General features: G+C 38.4%; 1 protein-coding gene across 2 annotated transcripts in view; it reads left to right on the top strand.

Moving 5' to 3' along the window:
* The window catches only part of NEGR1 (neuronal growth regulator 1), a 1047432-nt gene that overhangs the window by 830652 nt on the left and 203555 nt on the right, over nt 1-13225 (top strand). The window contains exon 7 of one of the 2 annotated variants that reach the window (XM_055585482.1): nt 8-329. The exons of the other annotated variant lie outside the window; for it this stretch is intronic. Coding sequence (XP_055441457.1) covers nt 8-36 — 29 coding nt within the window. The 3' untranslated portion in view covers nt 37-329. Of the gene's footprint in view, nt 1-7; nt 330-13225 lie in introns of those variants that run through there. 2 annotated transcript variants of the gene reach the window in all.

The raw sequence follows: 13225 nt of genomic DNA on the forward strand, positions 1-13225 counted from the left end.
CTTACAGATGAGGAAACTAAAATGAAGGGAAATTAAAAGCTTGGTCAAAGTCAAATGGCTAATAAGTGACAAAGCAGAAACCTGATCAACAGTCTAGTTTCAGAGTCCCAGGTTTTAACTTCTATGTTTCACTGTTTCTCACTGTGATAAACATAAAACCAGTATGGAGATAAATTGTATCATTTGCAACATATTATTGAAAGATAAACCTCTACCTGTAACATGTTTGCCTTTCTTAGCTTTTTTTTTAATATAAATTTTAGTAATTTAGGGTGCTATTGTTGAATGTATAAAAACTATTTTTAATAAATGGTTAGAAATGGGCAACATACACCAGATATAAAATTTTAAGTTTATGAAAGATGAATGAAGTTAATGTTTGGCTAAAATATTTTAAAAAGTGAGACTCAGAGACATTCGAACACATATTTTTACGGGATTTTAAAACTCTTTGGAATGGTACCATTCTCCAACACAGGCACTATGAATCTTCAAACTATGTAGAGAAAGACAGCTTTTTTAAAGTTCATGTGAAGCTGGTTTCCCCTTGATAAGAATTCCTTTCATATCTTCACAAGGTCTGTAGATGGGAGAGCCTTCAGCCTCTAAACTGATCCAAAATAAGTGGTTGGTCCTAAGCTGATCTAATGTTGGCCCATGACCTGCTATTTTTTTTTTAATCTGTTATTGAATATCAGCCCTTCTTATAGTCAAGGGAGTGTATAAAACCAAAGTGCTCATCTTCCAATCCAGGAGAAAGGAATTAGACTTCAAAGAGTCTGCTATTTGTGTAAATAATGATATATGAAACAAGCCATGAACAGAGAAATTCATATTATTATGATTTGTATCCATGCATATTAATATGCTCAGAGAGTTAATCAAAAATGTGAGTTTCCCTTCATAGTGCTTATGCATAGCAAACACTACATTGAGTTTCAGTCACTGAGAATCAGGTCCCTATCCAAAACTATTTAGAATAAATCCCGATTCTATTAAAATCTACTTCTTATGTGTAATAACCTACATTTTCCAGATCATCAAGAAGGAAAAAGTCAAGAAGTTGTAGTTTAGAGTCTTGCCATAACTGAGACCACCAAAAAGGAATGTAGCACTTTTTTATGTATAAATGTTTGTGTGTCTATGTTTCACATATAATGGGAGTCAAGCAGGTCATAATTTGAACCACAGTTTCATCACATATAGTTATATGATCTTGAGTACATGCCAAAGCTTCAGTTAATTCATTTGTAAAGTAAGGGCAATAATAGCTCCCACTTCATTGTTGTTGTTCAGTCACCGTCATGTCCACTCTTTATGACTCCATGGACTGCAGCATGCCAGGCCCCTCTGTTCCTCACCATCTCCCAGAGTTGGCCCAAGTTCATGTCCATTGAATCAGTGATGCCATCCAATCATCTCATCCTCTGTTTCCCTCTTCTCCTTCTGCCTTCAGTCTTTCCCAGCATCAGGGTCTTTTCCAATGAGTCAGCTCTTTGCATCAGGTGGCCAAAGTACTGGAACTTCAGCTTCAGCATCAGTCCTTCCAATGAGTATTCAGGGTTGATTTCCTTTAGGATTGACTGGTTTGATTTCCTTGTTGTCCAAGGACTCTCAAGAATCTTCTCCAGCACCACAGTTCAAAAGCATCAATTCTTTGGCACTCAGCCTTCTTTATGGTCCAACTCTCACATCCATACATGACTCCTGGATAGCTCCCCCTTCAGGATAAAAATTAAGTGGGATGATGCATGTAATATATGTTACCCATTGTTATTATGTGACAGCCCCCAAGAACACTCAGTTTAATTGCTTTCAAAAACTATCTATATAGATGGCTAAGCTTATTTGATGACTGATTGACCAGTACTTTACTGAGGGGTTAGGTAGTAAGTTGTCATTGGCAATCAAGGGAGAAGGCATGTAAATTTGATATAATGTCTCAACTCTGGCTATAACTTAACTTCATCCCTTGCTCTGTATATGAACCATACTTTGTAGGACTAATTCCAGATTAAATATGATGTTTGCAGCATAGAAGTTCAGACATCTAGATTTAAAGCATAAAGACAGAAGTAAAGCAGTTGTTCTATTATGAGGCTCCAACATTTTATCGGTAGCAATAGTTATCCATCAAATATATAGACTGCCCACAATATATGAAGCACTGAGCTAGATGTTGGAAAGAAAAGTATTCATAGAATGGGAACTTCATCCTCAAAGAGTCCTCAGGTGAATAAGAGGAGAGGTACAGAAGCAGATAACTCTAGTACAGTACAGTCAACAGTAGAGTACAAGGGCAGAGAAGAGGCTCTTAATCTATTTTGAGGACCATGAAAGGACTGTCATCTAAAGTAGGTAATATTGCTGTATGAATTATAACTAAGTTACAACTTCAAAATATTATTTTATTCACCGTTGTCATATTTTCAGAGGCAGAACTTTGTAGAGTTCATTCAACAATAATCATGAGCACAATGTACAGTGTCACAAATGAAAGAATGAGACACTCAGTCTTAATGATTCAGGGCAATTTATAGAGAAAACCCTTGAGACAAGGATGTGATTGGGTTGAGCCTGGGTGTGGGAATGGGAAGGAGAAAAATACTCCTGTATGGAACAGCTCATGTAGAGGCATAGCAGAATGAAACAATCTGATACATTTGAAGACCTCATAGTAGTTTAATATGGTTAGAGAAAAAGGAAGAAGAGAGTGTTGAGAGATGAGGCTGGACAAGGTGGTAGACTTAGGACAGAAAGGGCCTGAAGGTGAGTTTGAACTTTATCCTTCTAGTTTTGGAGAGCCATTGAATCCTTGTAATAAAGGATGGATATAAACAGATTTAATTTCTGAAATACTTTCTTAGGCAATGTGGAGGGCTTAACCCAAGTATTAGACTTACAAGAAGATAATTGCACAAAAAGAGTTATAGGGATGACAGAGATAATTAGGACAGAGGAGCTAATGACCAAATCTGAAGGCAATAGGAATGGAATTGTGAAAATCTAGATAACTACTTAAGTTTACTTTGGATATCATTAACCAGGCTAGAATGTAAGAAAAGGATTAACCCTTTTTTACTGGGGGAGAAGGTGAATATTGAAAGAGAGAAATGTGTTTAATTTTAGACATAGTCAGTTGGAGGCAATGTCCAGTGGGTAGCTGTACTTAAGTCCAGAATGGAGATATGATTCGGAAGTACCAGCATGGATGTGGTAGTTTCCAGTATGAGAGTAAATAAAATTTCACATAAAGGCCATGTAGAGTGAAAAGATGAGCAAAAACATGTGCAATAAACTACTCTTTCTATAGGCTAGGCTCTGAAAGGAAGAACACAGATTTTCAGATATTCTCTGCCTAGTGTAGCTGATGATCCCTCTGCCTTGATGCCTCAGCAGCTGGCCTGTTGTGAGCTTCTTTTCTGATCAATAGGCCCAGCAGTCTGGTGTATATCAACAACTCCCCAACACACAAAGATGCAGCACCCCAGTCTTTGGTGAATGATACTCAACAGGCTTCTTGCTCTTTTTCAAGCTTCCCTCATTCTAGTTTCTTGGCCTCTTTTCTCACATCTTTCTTTGGTCCCCAAGAAGCAATAAACAGCTTTGATTTAATATGAAGTCAATTTAAATTCTTTAGCTTACCATGGCCTATAGGCTTTAGACTGTAATTGTAAGAGAAGTGGTAATTTTAAGCTGAGATTTTAGTAATTTCATCAATAGAATTACTTCAGGTAGAGAGTAAATACTTCCTCAAGTAAGAGGAAAGTAAAATTTATAGTGAAAAAACTATAGGAGAGCTAGTATACAATGAATCCCTCATTCTCTAGATTACCTGTCCAGATATTTCTGAAATGTGTCTGCATTCTAAAAAGTCTTTGTGAGAGAGGTAGAGAAAAAGACAGAAAGAGTGTGAGAGCAAAAAAGAATATTCTGCAGATCACTGTAGATCAGCCTCAGGGAACAGTGCTTTAACAAACTTAATGATGGATGACAGCATGTCAACTATTCATAGCAAAATTCCTTATTAAGTAAAAACTTGGGGATTCAGAATTATGGAGAGTTTATTATTATTTTTAACTGTGTGTGTGTGTGTTTTGCTCCCTGAACATGAGCAACTAAAGGAGATGATTCCTCTAGGTCTGCTCCTTAAAGAATATGAACAAGATGGTCCCATCCTGCCATCTATGGGTCTAATTTATCAAATGTACATCATCATTGGATTAGTAATCTCATAACCAATAAAAGTCATTTTCATAAGTAGAACACATATATACTTTGTTTCCTGCTTTGATTATAGAACATGTATTAAGAGACTTACAATCTAAAGGGAAATAAGGAAAGATAGTAAGAAGGAAGAAATCTATATAAACAATGTGCTTAATATTTACATCAGTTGAAGTAACTCAGTTGTGTCTGACTCTTTGCGACCCCATGAACCACAGCACGCCAGGCCTCTCTATTCATCACCAACTCCCAGAGTCCACCCAAACCCATGTCCATTGAGTCGGCGATGCCATCCAACTATCTCATCCTCTGTCATCCCCTTCTCCTCCTGCCCTCAATCTTTGCCAGCATCAGGGTCTTTTCCAATGAGTCAACTCTTCGCATCAGGTGGCCAAAGTATTGGAGTTTCAGCTTCAGCATCAGTCCTTCAAGTGAATATTCAGGATTGATTTCCTTTAGGATGGACTTGTTGGATCTCCTTGCAGTCCAAGGGACTCTCAAGAGTCTTCTTCAATACCACAGTTCAAAAGCATCAATTCTTTGGTGCTCAGCTTTCTTTATAGTCCAACATTTACATAGCTTTGGTTTAATAATCTTCACATGAGACCTAATATGTGAAAATGTTTGGAACAACTCAAGCTTTAATATTAACAAAATCTTCTCTTACAGTCTCAGATAACAATATATTTTGTATCAACATATAACTGCCAAATCACTTTTTACTATGTTTCTTAAAGTGTGGTATCAAATATTTTGCTAGAATATAGGTCCTAATGATGCTGTAGGGACCTCTCTCCTTCCTTTCTTGTATGTGTGTGCTGGGGGGCGGGGTGCAGGTGCACACATATACATGGACATGCATTTATTCAGCTAACAAAGTTATTGCCTCTGAAATATTACACATAAGATATTCAAAGGACTCACCAAAACTGTCTTTCCCTCTCTTAGCAACACTGGAGACAATAACAAAGTCCAATTTTAAATGCTTTTATAATCAAGTGCTATTTAACTTTCTGAAAAATATCTCATTTTAGAGACTATTTCTTCCAAGTCTGTTTAATTTGATGATACCTCCTCTTTGAAATTATAAAAAAAGAAAAGTCAGTAACTGTTATCCAAAGGGAAAATGGGAAAGACTATTGGAGAAAGTAAGAATGTGTGTACATAAAAGTTTTTCCCTGTTTAGATCTGACTGATGCAGGCAAACTTTATTTTTTGACTGATTTGTTGAATATGGAACCAGCTGTGCCCTTGTAAGTAATATTTAAGCTCTCTGCTTGCTTCAAATGTCCCTACATGCCACTAAGCAACTGTATGAGCTGTTACTTTTGCCTGTTATAATGAACCTTGGTTCCATGTGAAAGGTAAAACCACAAATCTGAATGATTCATATTTTATATTGAAATTGATCTCCCCTCCTGCAACTTAAAAGAAATAGGGTTTTCATTTTGGTTGAAAGAGGCAGTAATAAATTTAGACTTGGTGGTTATTAAAGATAGCATGCTATGTGAGTCAACTTGCTTTATCCTCACAGCTTTATGATGTTAATGGAAACCCTTTCCTGAATGCTCTAGTAATAAGTATTTGACAAAAATTAGGCTTGAGGATATAGGTAGATTTTGATATAGCTAAATTGGCCTGTTAGATGACACTCAACCAAAGTGAAATATACATGCACAGTCATAATCATCATACAAGTAATGGATATATACAAATCCAACTAAACAGTATGAGTGAAGTCAGAGGAATTTATGCTCCCTGACCTTATACCTTTCATTTCAATTCAGTCACTCAGTTGTGTCTGATTCTTTGCGAACCCATGGACTGCAGCACGCCAGGCTTCCCTGCCCATCACCAACTCCCAGAGCTTACTCAAATGTATGTCCATCGAGTTGGTGATGCCATTCAACCATCTCATCCTCCGTCATCCCCTTCTCCTCCCGCCTTCAAACTTTCCCAGCATTACGGTCTTTTGAAATGAGTCAGTTCTATGCATCAGGTGGCCAAAGTATTGGAATTTCACCTTTAGCATCAGTCCTTCCAAAATATATTCAGGACTGATTTCCTTTAGGATTGACATATTGGATCTCCTTGCAGTCCAAGGGACTCTCAAGATTTTTCTCCAACACCACAGTTCAAAAGCATCAATCTTCAGCACTCAGCGTTCTTTATAGTCCAACTCTCACATCCATACACGACTACTGGAAAAACCATAGCTTTGACTAGATGGACCTTTGTTGGCAAAGTAATATCTCTGCTTTTTAATATGCTGTCTAGGTTGGTCATAGCTTTTTCCAAGGAGCAAGCATCTTTTAATTTCATGGCTGCAGTCACCATCTGCACTGATTTTGGAGCCCCCAAAAAATAAAGTCTGACACTGTTTCCACTGTTTCCCCATCTCTTTGCCATGAAGTGATGGGACCGGATGCCATGATCTTCGTATTCTGAATGTTGAGTTTTAAGCCAACTTTTTCACTCTCCTCTTTCATCAAGAGGCTCTTTAGTTCTTTTTCACTTTATGCCATAAGGGTGGTGTCATCTGCATATCTGAGGTTATTGATATTTCTCCCAGCAGTCTTGATTCCAGCTTGTACTTCATCCAGCCTGGCATTTCACATGATGTACCCTGCATATAAGTTAAATAAGCAGCGTGACAATATACAGCCTTGATGTACACCTTTCCCAATTTGGAACCAGTCTGTTGTTCCATGTCCAGTTCTAACTCTTGCTTCTTGACCTGCATACAGATTTCTCAGTAGTCAGGTCAGGTGGTCTGGTTATTCCCAACTCTTTCAGAATTTTCCAGTTTGTTGTGATCCATACAGTCAAAGGCTTTGGCATAGTCAATAAAGCAGACATAGAGGTTTTTCTGGAACTCTTTTTCTTTTTTGATGGTCCAACAGACATTGGCAATTTGATCTCTGGTTCTTCTGCCTTTTCTAAAACCAGCTTGAACATCTGGAAGTTCCTGGTTCACATAGTGCTGAAGCCTGGTTTGGAGAATTTTGAGCATTACTTTGCTAGCATGTGAGATGAGTGCGATTATGCGGTAGTTTGAGCATTATTTGGCATTGCTTTTCTCTGGGATTAGAATGAAAACTAACCTTTTCCAATTTTGTGGCCACTGGTGAATTTTCCAAATTTGCTGGCATATTGAATTCACCACTTTCACAGTATCATCTTTTAGGATTTGAAATAGCTCAACTGGAATTCCATCACCTCCACTAGCTTTGTTCATAGTGATGTTTCATGAGGCCCACTTGACATCACATTCCAGGATGTCTGACTCTAGATGAGTGATCACACCATCGTGACTTTCTGGGTTGTGAAGATCTTTTTGCATAGTTCTTCTGTGTATCCTTGCCACCTCTTCTTAATGTCTTCTGCTTCTGATAGGTCCATACCATTTCTGTTTTTTATTGTGCCTATCTTTGAATGATATGTACCCTTGGTATCTCTCATTTTCTTGAAGAGATCTCTAGCCTTTCCCATTCTATTGTCTTCCTCTCATTTCTTTGCACTGATCACTGAGGAAGGCTTTCTTAACTTATACGTGTATCCTGTTTTTATTCTCAAGAAGCTTACACACAAAATGGACACCATACTTGCATGATGATATCCAACACTGTGAAGGCTTATAGGCCATTTGATTCTGTACAGAACATCCACAAAACCGTTGATCCACAGTAAAATTTCCTTGACATTTGGCCCTGTTCAAAATATCCTTGAGCATATTTGAGAATGCCAAATGATTTTGGAGAGGACTAAATATCAAAGACCTTTGGGCATGCATCAGTGTATTATGGATAGTTTGGGCAAAGTCAAATGTATATTAACTAGCTGAAGTAGAACAACCATTGAAAACTGTGGCGATCCAGTTCATCAAATTGCTTGTGCTGTGCCGTGCTTAGTCACTCAGTCATGTCTAACTCTTTTTGACCCCATAGACTGTAGCCTGCCAGGCTCCTCTGTCCATGGGGATTCTCCAGGTAAGAATATTGGAGTGGGCTGCCATGCCCTTCTCCAGGGGATCTTCGCTACCCAGGGATCGAACCCTGCTGGGGTCCAGCCCCTGTTGGATCCAGGGATTCCCTCAGGAGGACAGCGTTGGCGAAAAGGATATCACAGCAGAGAGATCAGAGGCTTGACCTGACTGGTTTACATGGGAAACTAATAAAGTTCGTGACACCGAACTTGCTCTGACCACGGAGACCGCAGGCGCTCTCTCGAATCGCCGAAGGTGCCCCACCCTGGGCACCTTCTCTAGTGGGTCTTAGAAGCCCAGGCAAGTAAGTGGTCTCAGAGAGCCCCCACGCTCCAATCATTCATCCTAAAGGAAGAACAGAGAAGAAAAGGAGAGAAAAGGAAGCAAGAACGACATGGGGAGACCAAGCCTGATGAGCATGGCCCACAACTTTATTTTCTAAAGTAGCTTTTATACCTTAAGTTGTGCATAGAGGATAATAGGGGGTGTAGAGTCATGCAAGGTCAGCAGTCTTTGACTCTATACCGAAGCCAGGCTTTCTTTCTGCAAACTTATCATAAGCAAAGGCTTTAGGTGATTTACATCATCTTCTGGCCAGGAGGCCTGTTAACATTTTATGACCCTTTCTTCTGAATAATAATTAGTCAATCAGAAAACTTATTTTCTCTAAAGGTGATTATTCTAAAGTCAGGTGGCACCCTCTGAAAGCATTAGATAAAGTTGCATTCCTATAGGGCAAAAGTGTGGAGGTTATAACAAGAAAAGAATTAACTCAAGGGTCCAAGGTTACAAACATTAAAGCTACTACTTACATTTCTATATACTAACTATATTAATCAATACAGTCCCAGGGACACAGTAGGTACGGGATATGGAAACTTGGCAGCATGCATTAACTCAACAAAGAAATCCTCTACTAGTTCTATTCTAACAATTTTAACTCTCTGAGAAGCTCTGCATTGTTAGAATATCTTAAGCTTCCCATGCCTCTCGTGCCTCTTGTGGTTGGGAGGCTGTGAACAATCACATGCGTAGCTGCAGGAGTCCGAACAAACCTGTCAGGCAAGCTAGAAAGTCATTAGAGGGGTTTGAATTGAAGCACTCCTATTATGCCCAGGAGACTTATTAACTAGAGCTCTAAGTTGATTTTCTTCAGAGAAAGGTGGTCGGGGATAGCCCCCCATTAATGTCAGAAGAGTTGGTGAAAGTCGTAAAATAATAAAATCGACAGATTTTGGTTTGGGGGTAGATGCTCGGGCAGGTCCAGGGGGCCTCTCAAGTTCTGATTCACCTTTGCATGTCAGATCCTCTCCTCATGACCTTTGTCATGGGTGGGAACTCCCGTGCTGGCTCCCTGCAGACCCCAGGTCTCCCACTTGCAGGCAGATGCTTTACAATTTGAGCCACGAGGGAAGCCTAAGAATACTGGAGTAGGTAGCCTATCCCTTCTCCAGGGGATCTTCCAAACACAGGAATCAAACCAGGGTCTCCTGCATTACAGACGGATTCTTTACCAGCTGAGCTACCAGGGAAACCCCAAACTGCTGCTGCTGCTGCTAAGTCACTTCAGCCATGTCCAACTCTGTGCAACCCCACAGACAGCAGCCCACCAGGCTCCCCGGTCCCTGGGATTCTCCAGGCAAGAATACTGGAGTGGGTTGCCATTTCCTTCTCCAATGCATGAAAGTAAAAAGTCAAAGTGAAGTCGCTCAGTCATGTCCAACTCTTAGCTACCTCATGGACTGCAGCCTACCAGGCTCCTCTGTCCATGGGATTTTCCAGACAAGAGTACTGGAGTGGGGCAAACTGCTGCTAATGAGAACCAAATACAGATGCTAACAGAGCTGAGGTTATTAGCTAGTCAACTTTTTCAAACTTTTTAAAGCAATGGATTCTTTCCTTTCCCAAACTAAAACCTTATGCAAATGATTAATATATGTGTGTGCTTAATTGCTCAGTCATGTTTGACTCTTTGTGACCCCTTCAACTGCAGCCTGCCAGGCTCCTCTGTCCATGGGGATTCTTCAGGCAAGAATGCTGGAGTGTAGTATATAACAAAGACAAAATTGGAATTCATTTAGTTGATTTGGAGATAAATCTGAAAAATTTTTCCAAAATCTTATTTTTTTCTTTCATATCACACTGCACAGTGACCCAGAGGCCTGTCAAAAAGGTATAGAATTTAAGAAAATTAGGTTTGAAAACTTTCAGTCTACTTAGTCCTTTTACTTTGTATGTGAGTGGACTGGGTCCCAAAGAAGGTGACTGAGAACCCAAAATTGTATGTTGTCACAGGAGATCTAGAACTTACTTTTTTCTACTCTTGTGCCCATGTTCTTTCCAATCTCTAGGCCATCCACCAAAAACTTTGGAATCAAACAGATATGAGTTGAAACCAGAATCCTCCATGCAGGATGCTGGACAGTTCTCTCAAACTCAGTCTTTAAACCTCAGTTGTCTCACCTATAAAATAGGGAAAATGACTCATTCTTATAGGGTTGTTGGGATGATTTATTGAGATAAGATATGTAAAATGGTGCATACAGCACCTAATCCAGAGCCAGTGGTCATTAAATGCTAATTTGCTTTTCTTTCCTCTCGGTTATATATAATCCAAACATTGAAAAGTAAACCTATAGAAGTTTGGATCTATATAACCTCAATAATTCTGTAGCTTGATCTCACTGGATATCCAAGAACTTCACTAGTTTTTTAGATTAATTTATTAATGTGCTTATGTATATTGCTATGATATCATCTTTTTATTAGAATTATTAATTAAATCAGCCATGCATATAAGTGTTCACTTGTAATGATATATAAAAAAAAAATGATCAGGTTTATAGAGAGGGTTGTACAAAATTAATTACTCTACTGATATGTTCCTCTCAAGTTAAGAGGCAGTTTGACAGCTGCCTCCTCAAGCTACTGAAACAGCATATACTTCCTATAGCTGGCAAAGGGTCAGTAAACACCAAAGTGAAAAGGGAGCTTTGGTGTTTGCTGTTGTCGGTGATCAGCCTTGAAATGTAGCAGGCTTGTGGAAATTAGATACTGAAAATATCAAAAAGTGTTTCAATTAAACCACAAATTTTTATTAGGAGCTCTAGCCTAAGAGGCAGAGAATTTAGGGTCTGGCCCTTACTTGGACGGGTTCTTAGGCAAAACACTTAATACTCTGGCCTCAGCTTCATTATTTAAAGATGGGGAAATAGAATATCTAATCTCTAAATTCTCTTTCATCTGTAATGCTTTAAGATTCTAAGAAATCTATATGTTTTTAAAAAGAAGTATTTATGGATTGTTGTTAAAAACAGTTGTGCTTACTTCTTGAAGTAGAAATACAATATTTTCCCCTTCTCTACAATTTTTTGTCATTGAATTTGAAATTATTTTTTATTGACAGAAAAAAATTGTACTTTAATGTGTTTTTCTCTTTGGTGAGTTTCCATAAAGTTTAGCTAATGGCACTGCTGGTCTAATTATTTTGTCATCTGTACAAAGAATTTCACTCTCCAGGGAAATTTCCTTTATGTTCCCAGTTTCAATTCTGTTGGCCAATAACCTGTGAAAAAGCATGAGACTAGACCTCCTTGCTTGCTATTTTATTTCACAAAGCTCTAACCCTATAACAACTTAGGTCAAAATGTGACCCTCTGTATATACGGGAGTTGTCGCTATTAAGACTTTGTAAAAATGAGAACACGCCAATATTTCCAGCCTAAAGAAAATATATTAGCAGCCCCACCTTCAGTAAAGCCTTTGCTAGTCTTTTCTCTGACAGAGGTCTTGTGAGAGATTTCCCCTCCTATTATTTCTAAGAAGTGTTTTAGAGAATATTTTCCCAGCATGCCTTGTTTTCCCTGAAGCTGTGACTAGATTTGAAGGCTGATCTAATGGTTTGAGCACATGAGGTGGTACCTGTCTGAGCTGCTCTCCCACCTCCACTTCTGCCCTGTGATTTCTCTATCTGAAAAATGTAAATGGGGCCCCAAATATAAGATCCAGGGATAGGTGTGAAGAAAATGGTAATTATGAGGTGCCTAGTGCTATTAGTATTAAATTTACCATTTCTCCTCAGGCAATGTGAAGCATAATTAATAGAGTCACCAAAAAGAAAAGGAAAGTGAAATTAGCTTTTTTTTTTTTTTTTCTGTTTTTGATGCTCCAGATAAAGGAAAGAAGAGAAAGAATTAATTGTGCAAGCAATGATATTTCAATGGGCCACCCTTTCTCTAAAGAACTGTAAATTCTGTTTTAGTAGCCATAAAACTGCTAAAGAAGGGACTGGAAATCACATGTCCTCATTGAATGTGTCTATTCAGCATAGGCTAGATTTCCTTCCTTATAAATATTATTCAGTTGGGATTTCTCTCCCAAGACACAAATTAGGTATCTGCCCAGTATATATTTAAGTAAGATTTGAATAAATCAAGCAAGACTGCCTGGTATGCAAATGTTATTTCATCTCTGGCATGGCCGGATATTTTCAATAGGTATAATTTTTTTAAAAAAATCAATCCAGTTAGTGCATATATGGAACAGCATAATTAGTGAGGCAGATCATAATTCTTGTAAAAGAACCATTAGAATCACCACTCAGTCTACTTAGGAGAAATTACAAGTTTTCTAAAATACTTCATAAAACAAGATGTAGCAACATATTTTCCTAAAACTGGCAGGATAATAGCCTATGTTTTAAGAGTGAGTGGCCATTCCTGTGGGGAAATTTATATTTTCTAAAAAAAAAGAAATCATAACTTCTTGGAGCACTATAGTTTATGGTCTAATAGCATGCTTACCCAAATGTTGATAAGATCTATAATCAAACTATTTAATTGAGTAAACATGTTTTTAGGAAGAGTTGCATAAGCTATGGTTGCACAACAACTCTGCAGCGTGACTCTGCTGGAAAATGATAAATTGAAAGGGTTCGTGTCTCTCAAGCTAGCACATTGACTGTTGGAGTCCATATTTGACATTCTTTCTTACACCCATTTAGCTACATACTTC

The sequence above is a fragment of the Bubalus kerabau genome, chromosome 6 (genome assembly GCF_029407905.1).
Source record: "Bubalus kerabau isolate K-KA32 ecotype Philippines breed swamp buffalo chromosome 6, PCC_UOA_SB_1v2, whole genome shotgun sequence".
Lineage (NCBI taxonomy): Eukaryota > Metazoa > Chordata > Mammalia > Artiodactyla > Bovidae > Bubalus > Bubalus kerabau.